This window comes from Amphibalanus amphitrite, unplaced genomic scaffold (assembly GCF_019059575.1).
Source record: "Amphibalanus amphitrite isolate SeventyFive unplaced genomic scaffold, NRLGWU_Aamphi_draft 000694F_arrow, whole genome shotgun sequence".
Classification (NCBI taxonomy): Eukaryota; Metazoa; Arthropoda; class Thecostraca; order Balanomorpha; family Balanidae; genus Amphibalanus; species Amphibalanus amphitrite.
In genome coordinates this window covers 195,264-222,875 of record NW_024882188.1, presented here as the reverse complement: position 1 = coordinate 222,875, position 27,612 = coordinate 195,264, and the positions used below count along the sequence as shown (strand labels likewise).

Below are 27,612 nucleotides of genomic sequence, written 5' to 3'. Positions count from 1 at the left end.
TAATATTCATTTATCTCCACAGAATATGGTAAATTAGTGCTGCTGAAGTTCGCTTTCGAAGCGTCTCCTCCAGGAATTCCACAGCTCTCGTGCCATTTTGGATCACGGAACATGGCTGGGCGCAGGACAGGCCGTCTGCGAGCTTGGACGGACCACGTGACCACCTCCTCCCCTCCCCCTCACTCCCGTCCCCTTCCCCAGCAGGGCGTCCGATCTAACCGCGCCCCAGGCAGTCGGCTCGGTCCGACCCTCCCCTGGTCGAGCCACGGCCCGGTGCCGCCTGAGTTTGTGCCGGGTGCAAAACTGGAGCAGTAACTAGCGCCGGAACTAGTAGTCAGCACGACCATCGTCAGATGGCAGGAGTAAACGGAATAAGCGGTTCCAGGTTTCAGAAGGAATGGGGCAGGAAAAAGCGCTGAAAACAATGTTTTGCTGATATAGCCATAAAAAGTTCACTGAATTAGGAGAGCAGCATATCAGTTTAAAGCCCTTCAGATGGTGGTTTTAATAAGCACACAATCATTTCCCAATTCGCCTCCAACGGTGTCACAGGCAAAGAATACGCTGAAATACTAGTGTGTACAGAAGCAACTGCGGGTCCCTGTACCGTAACGACCCAGCTGTAGGACTCGTCTGTAAAATTGCGGACCGAGGTTGATCAGGGCCGGCCAAATGACTGCCAAACGAACGAACCTTCAGTGAACATGGTTAGGTGCGACTCGATAACTTATCTGACGTCCTCCGTTCCCTGTTTGGTGTTTCATCCATCCTCAGGGCAGACAAGTCCTCCACGCCTCTTTCCCATACTCCGAGCTAAATGGGCAACTTTATCTAATGCGGGAACGCCCGTAAGAGCACGCCCGTACCCAGGTGCGGTGAGTGCTTGGGGGGGGGGGGGGGGGCTGGTCGGCCTCTGTCTTCTGGACGGGCTTAGCCCCGGCGACCAACCAGGGTGTTCGCCCAGACCAATGTCTCCCCCAATTCCCAGCATCCTTCCGGCCCTAAAATGGACAATAGTCTCGACTCTCTTCAGACCGAAAGGGCCTAACACAACAAAATAAAAAATAATATCTGACATAACAAGAACACGCTTATTTTCATGACGTGCTGCGGCCTGCCTGACACGAGGACTGAGCAATGAGTATGGCTTTCCGTGTTCAGGCTGTTGGGTCACAGTGTCCCAGAAGGGAAAATATATTGTCTCTTGGAACGACGAGTTCATCTACCTATGTCTTATTTTATAATATTCTATAATCTATTTTAGAAACCACCAGCCCGATGGCATCATTTTTGCGACTGTGGACGCACAGTCGCACTGACTTAGTTACGTGCTTGCTTATCGATAACTCATGTCTGATTCCATTGCACTCTGCAGTTCGAAGATATTTGGATAAAAGAAAACTCATTTACGTCATTCTTTCGGCTTTAAGTCGCTACGCGTCTCCGATCCATTGAACACACCGTTGGTAGCTTGTTCATCTGGGCTTGTTCTAGTTTGCACGCTGTATTTTCTGAACGACTACGTACTTTTTCCGGCACTCCTGTCTAAAGCATGTGATAGCCTGTTGTTTAGTACAGGCTGTGAGAGCTGTGAGTACAGTAGCTTGACCAACGGCATGTCTAATGCTGCCTTTCGCAACCGCCCTCCATAAACACCACAGGATAGGGTCTTAACCGTTCATTTCGTTTTCCCGCATCTCACATTTGTCTCCGCAAGACGCCAGTTCAACTGACATACGATCCACCTACATCCAATCAGCCAAAACGAGTCACAGTGCAGCAACATAACACGGGTAGCCTCTACTTCCGTCAGACTACGCCGTCACCAACGCTTTCAACTCACTCCTACCGCTCGCACAGTCACTGACGCCGTATATACACTCAGCTGTGCTGAGAAAGCCACCCGCATCGCAACCGCCGGCCATATTGTAAAGCTCGGGCGGCGCCGACCGCGCGACACCCGCCCCTGGCCTCTCGCGCGGGAGCGCACCGGCCCTGCCCGGGCCGCTCTAGGCCCGCCACAGCATCTTGACGGCCTCGACGACACCGACGTCGGTGTAGTTGAAGTAGAACAGGGCGCCGAGAAGGAAGGCCGACATGAAGTAGTTGGCGCCGATGGCCGCCTTCGAGAGGAACACGCCGACCCGCTTTGGCCGCGCGTAGTCGGCGAAGATGGCCTCCATGCCCCTGTCGGCACAATGACACATTACACGGCGCCCAACTACGGACGACGAACAGGCACATCGACGCAATCAATGCTATTCCAAAGACGTTATTGCACGCTACTAACCGATAAACGAGAAACGTTTGTGAATGACCCGTGAAAAGTCTCGCGCACAAAATACGTTGAGGAGCATTTGTTCGCAGAGGCTGTGCTGTTACGAAGCGAACTACGTTTTAATGTATAGCAGCCACGGCAAATAATTCATAACTGAATAAAAACACCGATAAAACCGTTCTTTCGTTACCCTTCAAATGACTTCAAAACAAAAACCTCTACATATGGAGACCACGACTGACCACTGAGAGTGCTGGAAATGAGGCCGCTTTCTGGTCCCGGCGCTTTATTCTCCGGCTGGGTTAGCCCCGTCTAGCGCTTAGCCTTTCGGGACCCACTCAGGGTCGCGGTTGTTTTCGCCACTCGGCCCATTCGAAATACAAAGTTGATAGTCACACGAAGTTTATTTGGGGCCTCTTAATATACAACTTTGAAATTAATCGATTCTACAAAACCTTTTTCTTTCATCTATATGCATACATTTAACAGTAACTCCAGACTAGGCTGGTTTGGCTGGCCCTAAATAAGCTTCGTGTGACTATTAACTTAGCATCTCGACTGGGGCGAGCGGCGAAAACAGCTGCGACCCTGAGTGGGTTCCGAAAGGCTAAACGCTGGACGCGATTAGCCCGCCCGGAGAATAAAACGCCGGGACCAGAAAGCGGCCTCATTTCCAGCACTGACTGAGACTGTCTTTACATCAGAGACAGACCACGACAGACACGTGCTACTGGGAGACACATGACCCGTCTATCCTCCGGACCCGACCGTTACCTGCACCAGTGACCAAATACTGACCAGTGGCTGCTACTAGTCCTAGGGACGCACACTGACCAGTGGCTGCTACTAGTCCTAGGGACGTCGTATACTGACCAGTGGCTGCTACTAGTCCTGGGGACACATACTGACCAGTGGCTATGGACGGCGACCGAGAGTGCCACGGCGTAGTCGAGCGCCGGGCTGGGGAAGGTGAAGGCGACCGGCAGCACGCCCAGCAGGCCGACCGTGAGCAGCCGCTCGGCGTTCCAGTGTTTGACGTGGTCCTCAGCCAGCTGGGAGGAGAGCGCCGGCCGACTGACACTGAGGGGAGCCGCCGCGCGCGCCGACAGCCACGGCGCCGTCACCTGCACCACCGACCCTGCGGGGCGAGGTGGGGAAAGGGCACCGACTCATCACACATGTATCCCCAGTAGTTCACACATTTTGTTTAAGTAGCTTCAAGATAAAACTATTACAACTATTGTTAACTGAATGGATGCATTACAGAATGAAATGTAATATGCAAATAGGTACCGAAGTATTTAATAAATCGCTTGTGCTTCATTAATGCAAACTCAAAGAAGAAGTTTTAGGCAGCTTCAAGATAAAACTATTACACTACTGTTAACTGAATGGATGGATGCATTACAGAATGAAATGTAATATGCAAACAGGTACTGAAGTATCTAATACATCGCTTGTGCTTCATTATTGCAAACTCAAAGAAGATTTAGGCAGCTTCAAGATAAAACTATAACAACTATTGTTACCTGAATGGATGCATTACAAAATGAAATATAATACATAAATAGGTACTGAAGTACCGAACAAATCACTTGTGCTTCAATAATTCATTAATGCAAACTCAAAGAAAAAGATAAATATCCATAGGTTTAAAAAATTATATACAAAGTATTAGCCTCCAACACAATATTTGCTTGTTTTGTATGGAATTCATAAAACACATATACCTAATACCACCATACAACAAACTATATGTATTTATAAACAACATAAGAATACTTACTTTGCAAGCAGGGCAGTCTCCTAAAGCCACAAAGTAGAGCCATGTTTGTTGAATGCCTTTTGGCCTGGAAAATGATATTCTTCAGCTGTGTAATAGATAAAAATAACACTTCTGTATCAATTCAGCTCAATTAGAAAATAGGAGCACAAGTCAAATATCACAATGCTGTTTCAGCAGGTGCCAATGCAATTTCCACACTAAAAAGCTGATTGGCATGCATATGAATTAGGAAATGCTGCTTCACCATTTCATCATCATTGATCAATATTGATTCATTATCATCATAAGTAATATCCTAGTGTAGGTACCTACTTCTGAAGTTCTCATCAATATCCTTTCAACTACACAAATTTAACATTCAGATATGAATAGCATTTTCTCTTAAGCCCATAGATGGCAGAATAGGGAGGGCACCAGGGCACTGTGCCCCCCTTTGATCTAAGCATTCTAACATCATCCCTATGGGCGTTGCATGGAAAGAATGGGACCAAAAGTCGGCAGCCCCAACTTAATTGAAGGTGTTCTGCTGCTACTGCTTAACCCTGAGTTATATTAACTAATTGAACAATATAACTTCAGATAAGGGCCAGTGGGAATTTCTAGAATGTATCGTACCGGGCCAAACTAAAGCTGCGCTTATATCTTACAGTAATTTAGCTATTATCTGTACAGTAGGTCAACAAAATAAGTCCTCTCCGTACCCGGGCAGCAGGCGCCTGAGTAGCGCTCAGGCGCTAACTGCCCACTGGTGAACCGCATACAGCGGGGACTTATTTTGTAGACATACTGTACCTACCTCATTGGCTCATTTCGTTACTACATTTCTCAAATTAAGGTTCAGCTATGATCTCTCTTTAAATTTTAACCTCAATGTTTGAATGAATGGATGGCATGGCCAGAGCCAGCAAATCAAAATAGGCACCAGGCCCTAAACCCCTTCAATAGTTTGGACTGCTTGGAGCTAGGGCAGGTCGCTATCACTTATCACAAAAAAACATGGATACAATGCAAAATTAAACCACGCCCATCAAAGCTAAAATCAGTGCAGCCTACCAAACTGCCTTTTGCTTTTATGGAAGTGAGAGAAGACAAAATAATTTAAGTTGGATATATAATCAATAGCCAGTCAGGCTGTGATTCTTTTCCTCGACCTCCTCCAGATCAATTGAATGTAAACTGAGCGCAACCAAAACTTATTTCAGATCTATCATTTCCAAGTAAAATATGTGTAATTTACTTCTTTGTCAGTGAGCAAGCTTAAATACTGCAATTGTAATTAAAAAATAAATGAACAATTAGGAACAATTACCAATTTGAATTACCTACACTACTCCAAGAAACAATCACGGAAATGTCATTTGTGCGTCGTTACTGCCTTTAGAAATTGCTGCCAACTTTTCCTGGAGAAAGAAATCGACCACACTTCATTTTGTTTGCACTAAATAGGTTGAATGATACCATTAAAAAGTGATACCTATCCAAAGTGTCATTGAAAATATGATGCCTACAGTGAATTCGTGCTCACGAACATTAATCCCATTGGCAATTAATGATGTCATCCGAGATCAATCCGAGATATGGGCGAATCATTTTGTGAATATTCACCAACCTGAGAAAATGATAACATGGGTCATAAAAAATGGCTTCCTGTATTTACCTCACCTCGAGAAAGGTGCTCAATCATCCAAAAAATTATGAAGTCCTTTAATTTTTTTGAAAATAAAACTCATATTTTACATTTTACTAGGCCCAAGCAAGCGGCCCAAGATTCTTACACAGATAACACACAGATACACAGGCCAATCAGCCTGACATGCATCCCATGCAAAGTCATGGAATCACTGGTGCGCGACGAGCTGATTGAGTTCCTGACCTCCACCGGCCAGCTGTCTAGACACCAACACGGGTTCCGTCCCAGAAGGTCCTGCAGCTCACAGCTTCTCGAGGTGCTGGAGGAATGGACCAACATACTTGAACAAGGTGACTCTGTTGACGTGGCATACCTGGACTTCCGAAAGGCGTTTGACGCAGTCCCTCACACGCGTCTACTAAAAAAACTAAGGTGCTCTGGTATCTCAGGCAATCTTCTTCAGTGGATCCAGGCATTCTTATCCGAACGCAAGCAAGAAGTAGTCGTGAACGGAAGCCTCTCGGAACCCGCTGCCGTCAGGAGCGGGGTCCCTCAAGGATCAGTCCTGGGGCCCCTCCTGTTCCTGCTGTTTGTGAACGACATCCCCTCTGTGGTCGACTGCTCGGTGAAGATGTTTGCTGACGACACGAAGCTCTACCGGAAAATACAAAACAGAGTCTCCTCAGAAGCCGCCGAGGTTGATGTATTTGTCCGATAGCGCGAAACGGGCCACTGCACACACGAGACGGGCCACCGCACACTCCCAGTCACACAGCGCGAGAGCCCACCCGGTCCTTCCGTCCCCAGACCCCCTGTCGTCCCGCCTCTGACAGTGAGGCCCGGTACAGCCCGGGGCCCGGTACAGCCCGGACCAGGTACCGTCTCTAACATCGGCGCCGGGGACGGGATACCACGACCCCGGTATCACGCCACACCTCCCCCTGATTTTCAAGAATCATACATACAATTATACAAACACACGATACGGCAATACAAACACATAATACAAACAATACAAACAAACAAAACAATATCAAACGCACATGTGCTCACCGCTCACGTAAGAGTCATCACTCCGGCTGGGTGCAGCAGCTGCACGGCGGCGGCGGTCGCCGGGCACGCTCACTGTGACGGGGCGGGGGGATATTTGCCGCTTCCGCCGGCTCCCCTTCCGTCGAAAACGGTTCCGACCCCTCGCCAGGCGGCACCGTCCCATCTATCCCGTGTGACTCAGTCTGTGGCTCATCGGGGGGCGCCGCCCCGTTCAGCGCGTCATGTTCAGCTCGCAGTGCGGCCGGCGGGGAGCCAACGAGCAGTGGCGGCGATTCGTCGGCCTCTTCACTGTCATCCCCGCTGTCCGAGGACGCTTCGTACCGCGGTCGCAGGTTACGGACGTGCCACGGAACGCCGTCCACCTCCAGCACCTGTTCTGAGAGCTCGCCCGTAACCGTCCCGCGCTGAGACGTCTCGGTACAGCGGGTGCCGCGGCGCCGCACCCACACGCGGTCCCCTACCCGGAGCCGGGTGTCGGTCGGCTGAGTCAGCGCTGGCGCAGGCTGGGCGCCATCCCCGTCGGTATCGACTGGCGTATGCCCTGGGCGGACGCAGTCTCTCACCGCGTAGCGGTACACCCCGGCCGCTGGCGCGGTGTCCGCCGTCCGGCCGTCACGAGGAGTGACGTTGTAGAGGTGGACGGCCTCGGACACAGCGCACCGCCTCCTAGCCGCGATCACCTTAACAGTTCGATGGCACCGTTCCACTACGCCATTGCCGCCCGGCTCGTGCACGGCGCGGAATCTCAGGGCAATGCCCCACCGTGCCACGAGCGAGGCGAGTCGCCGGCCCCGAAACACCGTGTCATTGTCCGCCAGTATTTCTTTGGGCGCGCCGCGCTCAAGGAAGATCTGTTCCAGGTGGTCGGTGACCTCCACTGCGTCGGCACGGCCGAGCGGGCGCCAGACGGTGAACCGCGTGGGCCCGCAGTCGATGACGGTTAGGTAGCTCCGCCCCTGGTGGTGGGTCACGTCCATCGCGACGCGCTCCCATACTGCCGCCACCTCTAGCGAGCCGTGCCGCCACCGCACAGGCGCCGGGTCTATCGATCGGCACACATCACAAGTCGTCACGACCGCGCGCACCAGAGCCCTCGTCACATCTCGAGACACATCTCGCCGCGCGAAAAACAGCGTCCGACGAACGCCAGGGTGACCGGCCCGCTCGTGCACCGATTGCACAGACGACCTGACGGCATCTGCAGCACCAGCACCAACGACCACCTGCCCACGGGCGGCCGAGTCGCCGGCTCCGTCATCGGCCGTCACCGACATCTTGCTCTCTTCACACTCGTCACGCAGCCACTCCTTCGGCACTCGCGTCAGGGCGTCGGCGAGGTTCTTCTCCGAGCGAACCAGCGTGACGGTGACCTTGAGCTCCAGTTCGTTGGCTAGCTGTCGAATGAGGTCGACACGGCGTCTGATTAGCATCTCACCGGCCGCTCTCGTCCGGAGGCGGGCGCGGCCGCTGAGCGCGTCGTCCACCCAGCGGTGCACTGTCGCCGAGTCTGTCCTTAGGTCGATGTTTGTCACGCCCCACGCCACGGCCAGGTTCAAGCCGCGAACGGCGGCATCCAATTCGGCCATGTTTATGTGGGTCGCTGCGGCATCGCCGGGCCGGAGCCAGCAGGCGTCCTCCATCACGCCACCGCACGGTGTCTCGATGACCACTCCAGCCGCGATCGAGCTGGCGTCTGTCCAGACGATTGCCTGATCCCCGGTCCAGCACCACTGGCCCCGCGCCGGGTCCGCCGCTAGCAGCCGGGAGTGCACGTGCGAGATCTGAGACTGCAGGAGCGCGTCGGTCGTGACGTCATCCCAGCCGCGCGTGACGGCATTGGCGCGCCGTTTCACCCAGGCGGCGGCGGGTCGCAGCCAGCCGCAGACGGGGAGGTGCGCCACCAGCCTGCCGCACCATGCAAATACCGATCGGCGCGTCACACGGTCGGGCGGGTCGGGGACAGCGCTGTCACGAGACCACCGCAGCTCACCCGCCACACGCCGCACGTGGAGTCCCAGCATCCGAGCGCCGTCCTCGGCGCGTGCCGGTGGCTTGCACTCGAGCCCAAAACGCTCAAAGTGCTCGACCACGTGCTCAGCACTGACGACAGCCTCATCCACAAGCAGGTCGTCCACATACGGACAGACGGCGCGCTCCACTGCTGCATCCTGCGCCATGACGAGCCGCACCACCGCCTTCATCACGGCCGGCGCTACATTAAGTCCAAAACCAAGGCGGGTCAAACAGAATCGCTCACCACGGATGATCACTGTCTGATACGGCCACAGCTTCCGGTCGAGACGCAGCTGCAGGTACGCTCGCCGCAGATCTACGACGGCCACCCGCCGGCCGTGGCGGCGCCATTTCCGCAGGCGGTCGGCGCACACGTCCGAGTCGGCGGTGTATGCAGCTACGTGACCGTTCAGCTCTCGCATGTCCAGTACAGGGCGCACCTTCTTTGCTTGTGGGACGGCCATCAAGGGCACGAGGCCGCGCGGCGGACCGTCCTCTGCTTCATTGTAGGGCTGCAGCCAGCCGTTCCTCAGCCACGTCTCGAGCTCCTCGTCATACTCCTGCCGCGCTGACGGTGGCACGCGGTACTCGGCGACCCGGTTGGTCAGACAGTCTGGTGCGACTCCGTCCGCCCACTTCCAGGCCACTGTCCAACTGCGTGTATTAACATCGAACCTCGCCGTGAAGTCTTTCGCGTCGGCCACTAGCTCTGCGGTGGATGCCCCGCCCACTCTGGGCCCGGGCATGGTATGCCCGGTCGCCGGGCCGGCCGGGTCCTGTGACGCAGTCGCTGCGGCGCTACCAAGCCCCGCCCCCTCTCCGCGCGATGCCGAGGCTGCCCTGGCCGGCTCCACCGCCGCCACCTTGGCGCCGCCTGGACGCGCCACTGTTCCGCCGGTCACTTGGCCTGCCTGAGCGGGGCGATCCGTTGCTCCCTCGCCGCCGCCTGCGCGCGCCGCTGCACAGCCGATCGCCTGCGCTGCCCGGGCCGGGCCGGCCGCCGCCGCCTCGCCACCGCGGCCTGGGCGCGCCACTGTCCCGCCGATCACCTGCGCCGCCCGGGCCGGGCCCGCCGCCGCTGCCTCGCCGGCGCCTGGGCGCTCCACTGTCCCGCCGATCACCTGCGCCGCCCGGGCTGGACGCGCCGCCGCCGGCGCCTCGCCTGGCTGCGCCACTGCCCCGCCGTGTCCTTGCGTAGCCGGGGCCGAGCGCACTGCCACCCCCGCGACACCACCTGGGCGCGCCACTGCTCTGTTGATCCCCGCCGGGCGCACTGGGACCCTCTCTGAAACCGCGTCGATCCTCACATCCCCCGGCCCTTTCACGCTCACTCCGCCGAGGGCGGAGATGCCCGTCATTCCGAGAATCATGTCCACACCCATTGGCCGCGACGCCACCACTAGCACAGGCAAGACACTGTCGCCACCGACGCGGCCAACCGTCACGACTCCCACGCCTAGTGCCTGAACAGCGTGACCACCCATTGTCGTGATCAGCAAGCGCTGCCGGTCCCACTGATCACAAATGTCCACGTGAGCGAGGTTATGCGTACAACCCGTGTCGACAAGCACGTCTCGGAGTCCTCCATTCAGCGGCAACCTGATTATGGGCAGCGCTCCTCTTATTGCGCAGGAGACGGCGCTGGCGCTGACGCACCGCTCCCTGTGCCGTTTCCCTGCGGGCAGCCGGCCGCCAGGTGGCCCAGCCGGCCGCACGCCCAGCACCGGCGCGAGCGCGGCCGTCTCGGGACGCGCGCCGCCATCACCGCCTCCGCGTCCTGCGTTCCACCGCGGCTTCCGCCCCCTCCGCGTGGAGGCGCTGCCGTCGCCGCCGCCACCGTTGCCACGCGGTCGTCACTGAGGACGGCGCGCGCTCGCGCGACCACGCTGGGAAGGTCCAACGCCTCGGCGCGCGAGCCGGCGCGAATCACCTGTCTTGCCGCGTCCGGCAGCCCGTTCACGAATGCACAGGACAGAGTCCGGTCCGGCACGCCACCGAACAGTTCAGCCAGCCGCCGCAGGTCCGCCAGGTAGACGTCGGCGGACTCGCCCGGCTGAAGACGACGAGTGACGAAGGCATCGTAAGCCGCGAAGCTGTCCAGGGCGAACGCCGCAAAGAGGGCAGACTTGACCGCTGCCAGGGAGGCTCGATGATCGACCGGCAGCTGAGCCCACACGGCGAAGGCTCCACCGGTGAGACGCAGGGGGACCACCGCTCCAAAGTCCACGCCACGGTGGGCGCACAACAGTTCCGCGCGGGTCCACCACTCTACCACGTCTGTGGTGCCGTCAAACTCCGCTATCACGCGGACGTCCAAGGCACCCGCGCTCACTGCACTCGCGGACACTGATGGCACCTCGTCTCCGGCCATGGTAAAGCCGAAATAGCTTGTATTTGTCCGATAGCGCGAAACGGGCCACTGCACACACGAGACGGGCCACCGCACACTCCCAGTCACACAGCGCGAGAGCCCACCCGGTCCTTCCGTCCCCAGACCCCCTGTCGTCCCGCCTCTGACAGTGAGGCCCGGTACAGCCCGGGGCCCGGTACAGCCCGGGGCCCGGTACAGCCCGGACCAGGTACCGTCTCTAACATCGGCGCCGGGGACGGGATACCACGACCCCGGTATCACGCCACAGTTGAGGGGTTGGCTGTCGCTCCTAGAGCTGGCAGAGACCACCCCACCCAACATACCCAACCGGCGAAGGATGCGCATAGTCGGAACACCGGCGGTGCCCTGCCTGAGGCTGATGCGGAGGGAGAGGTGGCTGTCTCTCCTAACGGAGATGGCAGATACCACTCTGCCCAACCATCGCCCATGCAGTTGGTGCAAGTCCCAACGGCAACGACATCTCTCCAAGGCGACATCGATGCTCTGGTGGCATGGTCCGACCGCTGGCAGCTCCCATTCAACGAGGGGAAATGCAAAATCCTGTACCTGGGTCGCCACAACCCTCGGATCAAATATTCTATTGGAAGAGTCGAATTGCAGGCGGTTGAAGCTGAACGCGATCTCGGTGTCCACGTGGACTCTTCGCTGAAGTTTCGCAAACAGGCTGCTGCTGCTGCGGCGAAGGCCAACCAGATCCTGGGAATCATCAGGCGATCGTTCGAGCTCATCGACAAGTCAACTCTTCCACTGTTGTACAAGACACTGGTACGCCCACACTTGGAATTCGGCAATGTGATGTGGGGCTCGTTCAATCGTGCTGATCAACTGTTAATTGAGCGAGTCCAGAGGAGAGCAACGCGCCTGGTAACCTCAATCAGACACCTTCCCTATGAAGAGCGCCTACAAACACTGAAACTGCCTTCACTGTTCTATCGTCGGCGGCTAGGCGACATGATTCAAATGTACCAGCTGTTCCATGGAGGCGTTGACTTGGCTCCTGAAGACTTCTTTACTGCTGCCACGGACTGCCGAACTCGAGGTCACTCGCAGAAGGTCCAGAAGCCCAGAGCCGACACCAGATCAAGGAGGAAATCGTTCAGTGTTAGGGTCGTCAATGATTGGAACGGCTTGCCTCAAACGGTCGTGGACGCTGCTTCTATTGAGCAGTTCAAATCAAGACTGGATGCCCACTGGGCAAACATCAGGTACAAGATACCTGATAGGAGTTAGAAAGGTCAAATATGTCAAGAGCTCGATGAGAACGGTTCCCTACAGGCCAAGTGGCCTCTAAATTTCGATCAAATTAAGGTAAGGTAAGGTAAGGTATAACTAGGCCCAGCTGCTACATCAAAGTAGACATCAATATATGCACAGTTACACGAACGTCATTGCCACTTGGTAGCTTAGCTGCGTCGGTTTCGAAACTGCGCCAACATTGTATTGTGCTATGTTGTGAATATATGCTGGTGAGCGTGGTAGTTAAGTCGTTTTAAAAGGTAATAACGCTCATTTATCTTGTTTCTGTGAGTTGAATACTTGGATGAATAAGGGTTTCTGTATCTTATACTTTAAAGTTTCATTTCTGCCTTCTTTATTGATGCAAGAGCTACAGGCTGATAAATATTGATATGGTCTTTCCCTGTGCAATAAAAAATCTTTTATTTGCTATGTAAATAATTGGTTTTTAGGTAGGAGACCAATCTATAGGCCAGGTACAGTTTGTATCTGTCTTATGCTATTGAGGCATTTCTGAATTAAGAGGAATGGTAACTTGGGGTTGCACCTGCCCACTTAACTGATCGTTATGGTATGCTGTACGAGTGCTATTCAACATTGTTATTGACCTGCTGTGTTCTTGCAATGGGAAGTTACTTGGTAGAGTTCTTGGCTTATTATTGGTGAATTGTACACCCATGTAAATTTCACCTATGAGAGCTGTGAAGCAAGAGCAGGCTGGTAGCTTTCTCAGTAGGCGGAACTATGGTCAAGCGTACCCATTTTCGGGAACGCATTTTCGTTCCCATGTTTGGGAACGATAAACCCAAATATGGGAAAGCCATGTAGGCATTATTTAAAACAAGAAAAAGAACCGTTAAATGATGTCCAAAAAATATAAAACGATCGTGAACCGCCTGATATTTGTCTCAATATTGTTGGGAAAGAGTTTGATATTGTAAGGCCCATCGTAGTTTCAAATTGTTCCCCTATTTCTAAAGCAGTCCATCATCCGGGCCGCGAGCCCAAATTTGGGAACGCTCTCGTACACTGGCGCTGCAAGCGTTCCTTATTATGGGAACGGCGTACCCAAAATTGGGAACGATTTCACCGACGCCTTTCAGGGGCTCTTTTCATTAACAAGCATCACGTCCAACGCCGCAAATTATTGTTAACGCAACAATCATCAGATGACCTTTCCGGCAAGACCGTCGCATGTTTCGCCCGGTCTTCTGCGCTTTTATTCCCGTCGATCTCGCAGCGGGCACGCCCCCCTCTGCAGGATTACGTAAGTACAACGCTCAGCGATGTTCAACAAAGTCTTCCATACCTATATCCACCGTCCGCGCCGAGGGTGGAGACATGTCAAGCACCTGTCTGTTTATCACCGATAGTTGACGACCACAAGGAAGTATCCAAAAATGGGAACGCTGAATATGTTACACCCTCAAAACACCTAGTCCCAATGAAAATCTAGTTTTTTCTTTTCTTGATGAGTGTAAGTGGCAAAAGGCCTGGTAGGATGGGCACGAGGAATGATCGAAATCAGCATAAAAATTATAAATAAGCCACACAGAGCGACCTATATAAGAGAAATTCCCCCAAAACGATCACGCTTAGAAACACGGAAGACAAAAACCACGCTCATGACGCTCCTTATAAAACAACTCTAAACAGCTAGCATCCAAATAAAATATGTCTTTCTGGGATGATAAAATACAGCTGAATAATTTTAAACCACTGACACTGAGTTTACAACAGTAGTTCGGTAAAATCACTGACGTTCCATGCGGTCGTGCGCCCCGACACCAAATGTCACCAATATTACCCCCGGACTGTCCGCGTGTTCGCTTGCATATGTCAGCATCTGGTGTCGCTAGTATGAAACTTCATAACCAGGCGAAAATTATTATACTTGACCTCAAAATGTAAAAAACGCTTCATTTTCCTTAAAATTGCAAGTTAAATGTAGAATAACCCATGTTTTCACCATTCCGTCATTTCAAAAAATCATTAAAAATATCATTCGACGGTCAATTTCCTTGTGCAACGGTCAGATTAAAGATAATTTTATAGAGACTTAGTAGATACTTAAATTAGCGTGCAATTTTTTGAGACGTGATGCACTTATGAGTTTTAGTGGGCGAACGGCCGAAAAATTACCTTCCGTTCCCATAAATGGGAACGCCCGTTCCCATATTTGGGAACTCCGTTCCCAAAAATGGGAACGTTCCTATATTTGGGTACTCATGACCATAGTTCCACCTACTGTTCTGGGCCCTTTCAGTCCATGACGCTTCCTTATGCTAGGTACACTCGAGGGCAGATTGATGTTCCACCACTCCCTACCCATCGGGCTCCCATGGCTCAGCACTGGCTGCTGCCAGTGTTGCCTGCCCTCAGCACTGCTCAGCACTGTCTGCCAGTGCCAGTGCTGCCAGTGCTGCCACTGGCAGCAGCCAGTGCTGAGCCATGGGAGCCCGATGGGTAGGGAGTGGTGGAACATCAATCTGCCCCCGAGTGTACCAGGTATTGATGTTGGTATTTATTTACTTTAAGACCGATCAGCAATTTATTTTCACTGCGATCTTCAAGTAAGAAGCAAAACACATGATATCCTTTGATTAGATCTCCTGATATCATATCTGATGAATTTAAAGCATTAATGGCACAAACAAGTTTAAAAGCACCCATGCAATATGGAAAGTAACATCACATTGCTAATGACGAAGCAGTGCAGTGCCAAAGGCAATGCCTTAGGAGATATTACAGACAATGGCTGATGGCAAGTCAAATTTTTTTATGTTAAGTGGCTGTGCATCTGGCTTTAGGCCAAATGCCTAAAGCCTGATCCACAGCCACTTAACCCAAAAATATATGACTTATTGCTTGCAATCTATTCATGTGAGTAACATCTTCCTTATCCACAGGTAGGCAAATATCAGTAGGTCAGGTTAGGTAAGGTTTGATTATGTATCTTTATTGATATCTTGGTGACATCAGACCATCTTAAGTATTAAATCTGGATTCAGGATATCAAAAAATGGAAGAATGTGTAAAATTTACTGTTGAAAAGTGAGTCGGTCCTAAAGTTAATATTTATCTTGATGTTCAGGTCATATGGAAATGTAAGTAAAACTTGCAATTTTGTTTGTTTCCATGGAAACTGAGCACCAATACCAGACATACTTGCAGGTATCTGGAAACAACATATCACAATGGCCCTGTCAAAAAGGACAAATAGATACCAAACAGCTGCATGTGGAAAGATGCCTGCCATGTTCAATGGCAATCCAAGTAGTCAGATTCTATATTATCATATAGTGCTGTATGTGTAGTGTGCTTAAGTATATCCATAAATGCATATGAAAGCCAAATGCATATGAAATGCAAATCCATAAATGCAAAAGGAGCTTGCTTATGAAGTTTTGAGTTTAGTGATTGCAATGTCTATTTTAGTTTGATTCCATTGAAGCCTGAAGGGATGACTTGAAAAATAGTCACTGTATTTTCTTGCCATTGCATATTTTGCTTTGTGCCAAAAAATGTTACAGTCATGTCTCACAACAGGCCAATGAAAAGTGGAAAATTATTTTAAAAATTATCAACTCTAGCCTAGCCTCTAATGTAGATCAGGTAGATAAGATTTGGGTAGCAGGCTGTGGCAGAGGGTCAGGCTGTTCATTGCCCACATCTGGGGGGGGGGGGATGTTTCTCACAACTTCGACATAAGCTGTGTGTCCTTCAAACACATACAGGGTGTTCCGAAAAAAGTGTCACAGTTTCAAACGTGTATTATAAACGCTTGACAAGTATTAACGCATTAAAACATACACCATATGAAAGCTCACGTTTGTCGTTTTTCAACAAGGTTACTCTCGTATCAGTGCTATAACTCCTTGCCAGAGGGCAGAGGAGTTCCTGCGATCACAAGTTTACGCGAACTTCTTGTAGTTCACGTTCTCGATATGGGCACCACCGCGGTTGAGACACGCCTTGATTCTGGCCTGGAAACTCTCAGCGACTTTCGTCAGAGTCTCGGGACCGACTTGATGCAGGTATCTTTCGACGTTCTGCTTAAGCTGGACCAGTGTCTTGGGCTTGCCTGCGTACACAGTGTCCTTGGCAGCCCCCCACAGCCAAAAGTCTAGCGGGTTGAGATCAGGGCTGTGGGGAGCCCACTCATGGGCGGTGCCGAGAGACATGAGGCGAGCGTTGAACAGCTCCTTAAGGCATTCGATACTCGCACGCGCAGTGTGAGGCGGAGCTCCGTCTTGCATGAACCATGCCTGTTGCAGTTGGTTATCGGTGAGCATATCGGTCAGATCCGCGTAGAATTCCCGGATGACCTCGCGGTAGCGCTCGCCATTGATGGTGACGGTCCGGCCATCTTCTTCGAACCAGTAGGGACCGAGGAGGCCGTGAGTGGCGTTGTAGGCCACGAAGGCAGTGACCTTCGGGCCCTTCAGCTGCTTCTCCGTTACTTCTTCCGGTGGTGAGTTACCCCAGAAAGTGTTGTTGTGGTTGTTCACCGCACCGTTCAGGTGGAAGTGAGCCTCGTCTGAGAACCAGACTCGGTTCACCCACCGCGCGTTCCTCTCCATCTTGTTGGAGATCCATTGACACATGACTTGCCGCTTTTGCCTGTCCCGATCCGTCATCTTATGTCTGGTGGATATTATGTACGATGACAGTTTTAGCTCGTCGCATAGGATGCGTCTTACGCTGGTTTTAGCAAGTCCGAGCTGTTGAGAGCGTCGACGGAGCGACTTCTTGGGACTGGCAATGACGGAATTTCGCACGGCCGCGATGGTCTCTGGGGACTTTGAAACCGATGCTGGCCTGCCGCTGCTGCCCCTGTGAGTATTCAGGACTGAACCTGTTGTCTCAAAATGGTTAACAAACCTTGCAATGAGTTTGTTGCAGGGCAGATCTCGAGTTTCCATGTCACACTCGCGTCGAAGTCGGCGGCGGACGGTGACGTACGATTTCGTCTCGAACCATAATCGGACGATTTTGATTTTTTGTTCTGGCGAGAAAACCATCGTAGATTTTGGTGAACCGTTTTGTCCACCAAAATCGACAAGGGTTGTGAGCAACATATCTTAAGCCAAACTATTTCGGACAATTTTTACGGAAATCGCACGTGACTAAAATCGTGACACTTTTTTCGGAACACCCGGTACATTGAGTTTGTTGATGTTTTTGAGCCTTTCAATGTTTTACTTTATCATGGATATTCAGATAATAACTTATTTATGGTGACTGATCACCTTTTTGACATAAAAAAACATACATTTTGTACCTTGTGTCTTACCCTGTGTCTTTTCATGTGTTTCAGGTAAATCATACAATATACAGGCTGTGCGCAGCCAGCTATGCATTTACAGTAGTTTGTAACCGATCTCTGTCAAGTCTAAAAGTTACTCGGTACTTCTAACCCAGAGCTCACTTTGGACAACTGGGGACCAAATGATCACTGTACAAGAAAGACATGGCGCGTAAGCGCTGTGAGCTCCTGCTGCTGCTGTTTTATACATCAGGTAAGTGGTTTATGGACAAGTGAGCTTCTCTGTGTCCCCCCAGCTCCTGTTGCCCACTTCTGCCAACTAAAAGGTCAAATGCTGTGATGTCAGCGCACTACAATCACCAATAGCTCTCCCATGGCCTGAAGGCTGTCCGTGTCCAGTGTGTCCAGCTGTAGCCATTTTATTTGCAGAGCTGGCCCGTCCGGTAGCGTGATACAAACACGTATTAGGGTTATCAGCATTTCAGCTTTGATGTAAACAGAAACAAATCAGGATACTAGAATGTGGCCAGACACCATCCAGGAAAATAAGCAAGATTTAGAGCCTGCTATTGTTGCGCCACCGAACAGGATAATTCTGATGTAACCAATTAACACGCCCTGCTATGAACACGGAACAACCCTCAGGCCGTGACGGGTTGTCAGACGTGAGACGAATGAAAGGCTGATTGATAATACCGATCGGCACATATGGCCAAAATTGACACGCCAGGTAAACTATTTATCGTGCATTTATCAACGTGTCCAATTGAAAGCTGCGCATTTTGCAATATGATAGACATTATTTGTAATGCATCATTCGACCATAGTCACTGAGCAACCTCTTCCAAATGAGACTGATCGTTCATTTGCGAATGGGTAGACACTGGTGTATCGCATTTATTCCCTTAAAAAAAAGTGAGGGAAAAATAAAAGGATGTAAGAGGTCAGCCTTACCTCGTATGCTGTTTATGGTGGCCAGGCAGAAGTGAATTGTTTCTTCTCTGCAGTTCCATATATTCAGTAGCTAAGCCTAACACAGCAGTAATGTGATAAAAGTGCCTGAAAGCGGCCGACTGAAGTTCACTTCGCGGCACACCCGACGTTCGTTGCGTGACCAACTCCCCTGACCGCACTGGGAGAGGTCAGCGCTCCAGCGACTCGACCGTCCCGGGCGGTAGTCTGTTCGGCCGCGACCAATCAGCTGGCGGCCGACCTGACCCCTGACCCGGCCGCCTCGGGCGCTAGACCAATCGACCCGCCAATCAGCTGTCATCTGGCGGCCAGAGGCAGGAGGTCGGTACGACCTTGAGTGTCTGAAATTCTCGAGGGCTTGTTAATGTTTCACGTTATTCCGTGTGAATTACGCGTTCCATGAACATCTGATCCGTAATTGCCCATCTTTGTTGCGCATCGATAATTTTGCTTCAAGCATATTGGCTTTATTAAGAGTTGCAGCTGTCTGGGTCTGCGCACAGTCTGAATCTTTGTGTCCTTTACAGTCTAATGTATTGGATGCATTGCATCTCTATTATCGTTTGTTTTGACGTGGTGATTCGCGCTGTTTGATGTTTGCGCGTTTTCTAAAAGTCAACATTATCGACGGTGCGTCGGCTGGGTACGGCTGTCTGTCTGGTCAGGATTCCTGCCGTGTCAGTCCGTGTTGTCCTGTTGTGACTTATGTTGTGCCCGCTGTTCGCAAAGGATGCTGCCGCCTTAGTCCTTACTGTACTAATCTGACTTATGTGCCCTCTGTTCGCTCAGGCTGCTGTCGACTGGGTCCTTGCTGTGCTGTTCTGACTTTTGTGCCCTCTGTTCGCTCAGGCTGCTGCCGACTGGCCGGTGAACGGCCGCCGGCACCGACATGACCGAGAGTCGACTGGACGTGGGCGGCGGCGGGCCGGCCGCCAAACGGCCGCGACTCGCCAGCCCCGGCCCGACTCCGCGGCTCGACGACCCGCTGGCGGCGCTGCACGAGCGCGCCCAGCTGGGCTGCCTGTGCCCGCTGCCGGCCGCGCAGCTGACGGCTCTGACGGCGCAGCTGTCGGCCGCCGACAGCCGTCGGCAGCTGCTGGCGCTCAGCACGCTGCAGCTGCTGCAGGAAGCGGCGCTGCAGCAGCTGCGGCTGGGCAGTATGTGCCGGCAGCTGCAGCGCGCCGTCTGCGCCCAGCGGCAGGCGGACGGACGGCTGCTGGAGGCGCTGCTGGCCCTGCTCGCCTCGGGCACGGCACTACTCAGCTGCGGCGCCGGCCGCTGTCTGACGCTGGCCGCTCTCCTGCTGCCGCCCGGCCGCGCTCAGAGACTGCTCGAGGCCCTGGTGGCCGCCGTGCTCGAGTCGGAGCGGCAGCTCGAGGTGTGTCATGCGCTGAACGCGCTGCAGCGGCTAATCGAGCAGCATGATCCGCCCGAGTCGGCGGCCGGCGGCGCCCGCCCGCTGCCGGCCGGCTGCGCGGCCATCAGCGTCGGTCCCGACCCGGAGACACTCTCCGAGATTAAATGTGCCATCACGGCGCTGCTGGAGAACCGCTGGGTGCCGGTGACACAGCGCTTCTGCCGGCTGCTGACGCGGCCTGCACACGAGACTGAGGTGCTCGCCTTCCTCCGGCTCTGGACAACCATCATCTCCGTCAAGAACAACCTCAGTATCGTGGAGACCAAGTCGTTCTACGGCCGGCTGGAGGGCTTGATGAGCTCGCTCGGGGGCGATGCCTCTCCCCACGTGTGGCGTGCCGTGCTGGATCTTTACGCGGAGGTGCTCTGCTACGGCAGCACGATTGCGCTGCAGGACTGTGTGGCTGAGGAGCCAGCCGGACTGGCTCATGCGCTGTTACGACAAACGCGCGCTGGTCGTTTGCTAGAGGCGGTGCCTTACGAGCGCGGTGTGCGTGCGTTCGCGGGAAGCAGTAGCGGTAGCGCGGGCGGCAGCGGCGGCGACCGGCCGCTGATGCAGAAAACTGTGCTGCTCGTGCTCAAGGCACTGGCGGTGACGGTGAAGGAGACGCGATGTGAAAGCAGCAGCGAGGCGTCGGCACGCTCCGCCGGCGGCTCCGGATCAGAGGAGCAGGACATGGTGATTATAGAGCGTACGTTACGTGAGGTGGTGCGCCGGCTGGACGGCTGGGTGAAGGCGCGCCTGCCGTTCCACCCGGAGACGCCGATGAGCGAGTGGGCCGTGGTGCTGCTTTGTGACCAGGACGATTACCTGGTCGAGGCGATGGTGTGCCTGCTGGACCTCTGCGCCGGCCTGGCCGAGCGGGCGCGCGTGCAGCCCGACTTTGAGCGCGCCATCGATGCGCACCGGAGCTTCGTGCAGTTTCTGGGCACCGTGCGCCGGGACCACGACCTATTGCTCGATTTTCTCATCTCGAACGAGACATGTTTCCTGCTCTACCTGCTGCGCTACCTCAAGTTCGTGCGGAAACATTGGGCGAGATTTCTGCGCGCGTGCGGCGCTAAGTTACAAGAGGTGATGGGTGTGCTGATTGGACTGCGCATTTCGCTACAGCAGCTCGTGGCTCGTGATCTGTTTCCGTACAACGTGACGCCGATCCTGAAGCTGCTAGAGCGGTGTGAGCAGCTGTACGAACATAATCCGGCGGCCGGATAGCGGTCGAACGGTGTCTGACGTCCCCCGAGTGCGTCCCGCATCGGCGGGCACCCCCGTGCGCTCTCTTCTCCCGTCACCCGCGCAGCGCGTGGTCGCTCATTGGCTCAACTGGTTATTTATGGTCGGGGCGCACTGCGCCCGTGCGGCGGCCCGGCCGGCTCGGGTTGGGTCTGACGGGCGGCCCGGCCGGCTCGGGTTGGGTCTGACGCCGGCCCGGCCGGCTCGGGTTGGGTCTGACGCCGGCCCGGCCGGCTCGGGTTGGGTCTGACGCCGGCCCAGCCGGCTCGGGTTGGGTCTGACGCCGGCCCGGCCGGCTCGGGTTGGGTCTGACGGGCGGCCCGGCCGGCTCGGGTTGGGTCTGACGCCGGCCCGGCCGGCTCGGGTTGGGTCTGACGCCGGCCCGGCCGGCTCGGGTTGGGTCTGACGCCGGCCCGGCCGGCTCGGGTTGGGTCTGACGCCGGCCCGGCCGGCTCGGGTTGGGTCTGACGCCGGCCCGGCCGGCTCGGGTTGGGTCTGACGGGCGGCCCGGCCGGCTCGGGTTGGGTCTGACGCCGGCCGGGGCTCGCACTCGCGGTCCGCCCACCGCCGCCCATCCCCCACTGCCGCTCTAATGACGCCATGTGGACACACATGAATCTACGGCCGTTTTCGGCGAGACGGCGCTGATGTTTTTAATGCAATCTCTTGAATGTGTATTGTGTAATAGGTTGGTAAGCCATTTCGCAGTGTGGAGTAAGGCGTATGTGAAGGGAGATAGCCACAAAGGTATCGATTCCATCCGACATTTTATGTCGCAGCATTTCTTAAAGGCAACTTGAAAGACCTGTAAGGTAAGGGACGATGGGAACAAATGACGTTTCGGTGCCAACTACCGTTAGTTCTCTGTAAATTTGTCAAATGTCCATGTACGCTTTACGTTCGTTCCTACCCAGCTGGAAATCCAGCACATGACTGGAATTGTTTGTGAACATCCTAAATGTGTCTATTTTTAAATTGGACCCATGCTCGTATATAGTTGGTAGATGTTCACCTTTTTGTTTGTGGAGCGCAAGATGACATTTGTACTAGGTTCGTGTTGCAATGTTTTGTAAGTGGATCAAGGATCCTGCATTGATGTTTGTCTCTGAGACGCAATCATATTTTTCTTACATGAATACTGTGCACTTCGTCACGCGTCGAAAGCGTATTCCATCGAGATCAAACGTGTGAATACACTACAAACCATAAATCAGTTTATGTTTGCCGGTTCCTCGGAGTAAGTCGTGTTTTTGATCAGAACGGTGTGGCGAAGTTAGAGGGCTCACCAATTGCGTGTTTTTTGTGTGCAATGAAGCTTTCTTGAAAATCAGAGAATTTAATCAGTCGCAAATAACAGCATGTGAATCGCCAGTATGTTTTCCTCGAAGGAATGGTAATGGTAAAATTTTCAGGGAACTCAGATTTGTTTTTCAATAGAAAAAAACACAATTCTAACGAAACATGTCCTAACTATTGAGCAGTAAACCCTCGGTTATGTCCCACCAATTAACAACATAGAAAACACGAGTTTGAACCGAATCATGTCTTGCAATTACTGTCAAGGCTCCCAGGCCATGCCGTTTCCAACGATTCATGTTATCTATGATTTAGGAAATAAATAAATGATAGCTGAAGCTAAGTCATTTTGCCATTGCCGAGACGCTACTATTCACCAGGTAAGACAAGTTACAGGTTATTCGAGGAAGTTTGGCTGCGTCGATGCGCATAGAAAGATGGGATCAAGGCGATAAAATACCGATGGCATCAGCTTTGTGCGTCAGAGGTGCCATGCACGGAACACATCGTGACCAACTTCATTTGAAAACAAACGAAAGCTTTTTTGGGCCATTTCGTTGTTCCATTTGTTTTGATGTGACGCAACGCCCTATATGATGTAACGGATGTAACGTAAGTTTGTTTCATGAAGGCAATGAGTGTGTAGAGTCTGAATCATTTTTCATTGCTTTTCCGCAGTGTCTGTGCGGCCTACAACCATGCATGAATGTAATGTGGTGTTTCCTTTACTTTGTCCAGGCAGCTTTGTTTACAAATGCACTTGTTCAGACAAATGTGCGATCCTCAGAAGCCCCTTCAGATTCCTTGATCTGCGGATCACAGCCACCGAAAACTGCAAAAAGACTGGATTGCGAAGACTTGCACAAAGAAAATATGAACATCGCCCGATGCCCACATGCATTCCCTGTGTACATCAGGGGACAGTTGGAGGATATTTCTGCCACTAACGACGTTCACTTCGTTACTCTACGCACAACCCTGGAAATCGAATGGAACGCGTCTCATACATCGGTGTTGAATCCCTGCGCAAGGTCTGAAAATAGCTCGGATGGTGCTACAGAGTCGCGCCAGCCCGCGTGGATACCGCAACTCTTCATATCTTCTTCACAGTCTGCTCATTCATTTCAGACTTCACCTGTTACAGATCCAGTAAAAATGAATGCTACCACGGGCTTCAGTGTTCGACAGACACTATCAACGAAACTTTGGTGCGAAACGTCGTTGCAACGCTATCCTCTCGATGTGCATATATGCACATGGTATCTTGGTGCATTCCAGGCACAAAACTACTCAGTAGAGCTGCACTGGGACACGGGAGCGTTTTCAGTTGCCAATAGACATTTGACGTCAGGATTCAACGTGGCAGTTTCCTACAGACATCAGTCAGTCGTGCGCTACAAGTCACTAGGCTACAGGGAAGTTTCTCGCCTGTCCGTCGTCGTCAAAGTGTCCCGGAAAAGTTCGCACGCCGTCCTCCTGATCTTCGTTCCCGGCTTGTTCATGGTAATCATCGCTTGGATTTCCTTCTATCTTCCCGACGAGCTGGGCGAAGGTCGTGTGCTGCTCTCGTTCCTGAACCTGGTCTGCACAGTGCAGCTGCTGCGCCAGCTGAAGACGGTGCCACACTCGGGCGTCGTGCGCAGCATCGACGTCTGGATGCTCTCGGTGCTGACGTTCGTCTGGCTCTCAGTGGTAGCCTGCTTCCTGGACCTCCGGTACGCGTTCCGAGGCCTGGAGCGCGAACAGCAAGAGTCGGTAGACGACGTGCTATTCTTCTACCGGCAGCCAAAGCTGGCCAGACAGCTGGCCGATGAGAGCCACCGCGAGGAGCGGCAGCGCGCCACCCGGCGTCGCGGGGCGCTCACCACAGAGAACGCGCCGCGCCGCTTCAGTTTCGCCCGTCGTCGGTCCACGTCTCCGGCGGCGATGGCGGAGCGGCACGGGTTCGACCTGGACCGGCTGCGGCGCCAGTCCACCTGGCACGGCGACGACCTCTTCTGGGACGCCGAGACGGGCGAGTCGCCCGCCGGCGAGCGCGTCGAGTGGTCAGAGTTCTACCAGTGGGCGCACGAGCGACACGCGGCCCGGCGACGACCCGTCGAGGAGGAACTCGACGACGACGAGGGATCCCAGTGGAGCGTCCAGTCGCTGCTCAAGAGCATGTGGAGCATCCGCAAGGAGTACCGCTGGCTCACGTGGTCCGACTACGTGAAGAAGTGTGTCGAGATGATGTACCCGGTGTTCTTCTGTGTGTTCTGTGTGACGTTTTGGATCGTGTACGTGCACGACAGCTACCATGACGATGAGTCCTCTTCAACTGCTACCGAGGCGAAAGAAGATTATTTCACAGGTGTGTAGCCGCGAGAACGGGTGCCTTATGTGGATGACAATGGGCGCAAGGTAGACTGCACCTGAAGGGTATCATACGAGCATTTACGATTCAGATGCTCAATGATGACGGGTAACCGAGTCGATGAATACACCTGTAATGAGGACGGAGTCATGTTGAATGAGTGAACATTGGAGTCACCAGAGGGAGACTTCCATTATAATTGAAGGTTTCGTAACTACCTACTGCAGGCCTCCTCGTCACAATGACAAACTACAAACTACAAAACTACAGCATGCTACAGCTAACGCATAGACGAGGAATTCTTCCCATTAAACATGCATTTAGCTCGCACAGTGCCATAACACAAGTGTCATTGCTCTCTCCTCAGGGTGAAGTCAATCACCTTTGTTACCGATGCTGGAAATAGTAAAACAAAAAGTGTCTTTTGAAATAACCTAGTGTTATCAAATGTTATGCTACCCCGAATGGAAATAAGTCTACCTGTCAATTAAAAAAAATATATTAATTAAATAAGGCGCTGAATCTTAGTACCCAAAGGTCACTGCAATTGCAGATTTCTCCCTTTTCCTTCAAATATAAAAACTTTCTTTATTTATGAAAACGTATATTCATCACTCTACAAGCATGGTGCCCTACACGAACTCGAAAAAGGGCGACTGAAAGGTGGGGATGGGCCGACAAGCGTGATGCCAAAAACATACACCAAAAGCTTCTTCCCAACACATTGAACTCCGTGCGCCAACACTTAACTGCGCCGCAGCCGAAAATGAGACCGTCTCAGCCAGGAACGTTATCGCCATCACTGGGTGGGCACTGCCGACATACTGATCGTTCCGGCCGCCCAGGCCTCGCGGCCAGTCAACGCAGTAACAACACATTGCAAACATTGCAAGTGAACCACAGCACATGTGAGAAGTTCACTTCCGCTCACGACTCGGACTTACCAGTCCAACACATTTGTGAAATTCCACACTGGTAATGTTGCGTAGGCCATCAGTCACAGGCAAGAACAAAGCGCACCCCAGGGAGGAAAGGAATAGGGAGTGAAGGCACAAATAATTGCACATTGATTGTTGGGGCTCATTTTGGTGAAAAGGAATATCTAGGACGAGAGATTACCCATTGTTAAGCATAGTCATTTCATTACACACTGCTTGATTAACATTAAGTAGCACAGTCTGTATTCTAAAATCCAAGGAAGCGGTTGATTTTCAGCCAAAAGCGAGGATTAACTACTGGAGCAATGTCAGCGGCACGTAATAGTGCCGATCCATGCGATAAACTTCCGAAAAGCGCCAAATTCTCACCCCTCGCCGCTCTGAGGGGACTGCTTTGTCTTTTGTTTACACCTCATTTCCTCGTCTGTCTCCCCAACGGCACTTCTTCGTCACTCCTTTGACCTAATTCTCTCCTCTGCAGCCCTCACTCAGCGCAACGGCCAATCCCTCTGAACTGCAAAGCCGCTGGAACGTTCATGGTACTCATTCCTCCCCCAAAATTCCTCTCAGAAAAGCATGACCATTTTAATGTTTCCCAGCTCAAAGACAATCCAGCTTTCACCCGTAGCTTGGCAGCGACCCCGGTCCCTCCCGCAAGGAGCCCCACAACACAGCCTCTCTCCCCGTTCCCTCCTACCACGGTCAGCCTCCAGCGGCCGTGTCCGACCTGCCAGGGAGCTCACGGGTGGTCGCCTCAGCGTCTGAAGTTGAAGTTGACCTGCAGCAGGTACTGAATGTGCGCCTGCGCCACATCGTACACGATGTACTCGTTGTAGAGCAGCGAAGTGTCCGAGGCCGTCGACTTGGTCGGCTTTCCCAGCGGAATCTCCACCTTCGTCTCGAGCAGGTGAGACTGAAACAGGGCGATAACGGCAGTCAGAACGGGTCTCATAAAATACACCTTCGAATGTCGTTCGAATAGTTAGTTCGTTTTTTTTTTTTCTGGTGATCGTAGATTGCAATACGGGAGGCATCAAAGTATTTGTTCCACACTGGGAAAAACTTGATAAAGCAAAACTATCGGGAAACTGAAATGTTCATGTTTTCGAAGAGAAATGTTCACGAAGGTTCATCCTATGTATAAATAGACGATCTTCTTAAAACTACAAATTTTCCGACCGGTCGGAATAAAAGTTCATAGCATAAAAGCTATGCTCAGTGCACCCCGAGTTTGGTAACACCTTCATTCCAAACAATTAAGCTGAATTAAGCTGAAAAAAACAATTAAGCTGAAACACCAAACTCGCCCAACAATAATCACGCATCATCACTTATTGTCCAAATATCTTATATTGGTAGCTGATGATGACGATTTAGGATGACAACGAGGATATATCTCATGATCGGACCGATGACAAAATAACGTTTAGACTCAACAGCTTACCGTCAAACCGTCACCACAAACACACAGGGACCCACACCATCCGGTCCGAGCGAGCGGACCTACGTGCAGAACAAAACACTCACCTCCTTCGGGTCCGGGTGCGTCTTGCCCAGACCCTTGGTCGAGTGTTTTCCGGTCGGCAGCTTGGTGATGTACTCGGAATGTTTCTTCTCGTACCTGAAAGCAACGACACAAAATCATGAACATAATCGTTATAAGTTTATCGTATAAAGAAGGAAACAAACACAAATATAATAACCTTTTATCAAATTGAATGACAGCGTTTTCGTGAAAGCAAATGA

At 52.7% G+C, this 27,612-nt stretch overlaps 6 protein-coding genes across 21 annotated transcripts in view; 2 read left to right on the top strand and 4 right to left on the bottom strand.

Moving 5' to 3' along the window:
- Positions 1 to 1,663: 1,663 nt before the first annotated feature.
- LOC122364722 (succinate dehydrogenase [ubiquinone] cytochrome b small subunit, mitochondrial-like) lies at positions 1,664 to 18,844 on the bottom strand. Of its 16 annotated transcripts, none has more exons than XM_043335385.1 (4): positions 18,612 to 18,844; positions 4,065 to 4,128; positions 3,188 to 3,416; positions 1,664 to 2,187 (listed from the first exon to the last, which is right to left on the bottom strand). In XM_043335385.1, exons 2-4 carry the CDS (start codon positions 4,105 to 4,107, stop codon positions 2,010 to 2,012), a joined length of 450 nt encoding a protein of 149 aa, XP_043191320.1. In that variant the 5' UTR covers positions 4,108 to 4,128; positions 18,612 to 18,844; the 3' UTR covers positions 1,664 to 2,009. The 16 variants fall into 16 exon arrangements, with proteins under 16 accessions (XP_043191320.1, XP_043191321.1, XP_043191316.1 ...); XM_043335386.1 differs by having other exon boundaries at positions 4,065 to 4,149; positions 18,612 to 18,837; XM_043335381.1 differs by having other exon boundaries at positions 4,065 to 4,175; positions 18,612 to 18,821.
- On the bottom strand, positions 6,765 to 10,244 carry LOC122364730. The gene has a single exon (XM_043335411.1). It carries the CDS (start codon positions 10,242 to 10,244, stop codon positions 6,765 to 6,767), a length of 3,480 nt encoding a protein of 1,159 aa, XP_043191346.1.
- Positions 12,597 to 22,489, top strand: LOC122364721 (protein lines-like). The gene is made up of 3 exons (XM_043335380.1): positions 12,597 to 12,648; positions 17,709 to 17,910; positions 19,479 to 22,489. Exon 3 carries the CDS (start codon positions 19,519 to 19,521, stop codon positions 21,259 to 21,261), a length of 1,743 nt encoding a protein of 580 aa, XP_043191315.1. The 5' UTR covers positions 12,597 to 12,648; positions 17,709 to 17,910; positions 19,479 to 19,518; the 3' UTR covers positions 21,262 to 22,489.
- On the bottom strand, positions 16,303 to 16,995 carry LOC122364729. The gene has a single exon (XM_043335410.1). It carries the CDS (start codon positions 16,993 to 16,995, stop codon positions 16,303 to 16,305), a length of 693 nt encoding a protein of 230 aa, XP_043191345.1.
- Positions 22,490 to 23,124: 635 nt separating the features above from the next.
- LOC122364720 (gamma-aminobutyric acid receptor subunit beta-3-like) lies at positions 23,125 to 25,070 on the top strand. The gene has a single exon (XM_043335379.1). It carries the CDS (start codon positions 23,278 to 23,280, stop codon positions 24,931 to 24,933), a length of 1,656 nt encoding a protein of 551 aa, XP_043191314.1. The 5' UTR covers positions 23,125 to 23,277; the 3' UTR covers positions 24,934 to 25,070.
- A 445-nt stretch (positions 25,071 to 25,515) lies between these two features.
- Positions 25,516 to 27,612, bottom strand: part of LOC122364726 (poly [ADP-ribose] polymerase 1-like) — a 29,264-nt gene continuing 27,167 nt past the window's right edge. The window contains exons 18-19 of the mRNA XM_043335401.1: positions 27,394 to 27,487; positions 25,516 to 26,779 (exon numbers count right to left, since the gene is read on the bottom strand). Coding sequence (XP_043191336.1) covers positions 26,621 to 26,779; positions 27,394 to 27,487 — 253 coding nt within the window. The 3' untranslated portion in view covers positions 25,516 to 26,620. The remainder of the gene's footprint in view (positions 26,780 to 27,393; positions 27,488 to 27,612) is intronic.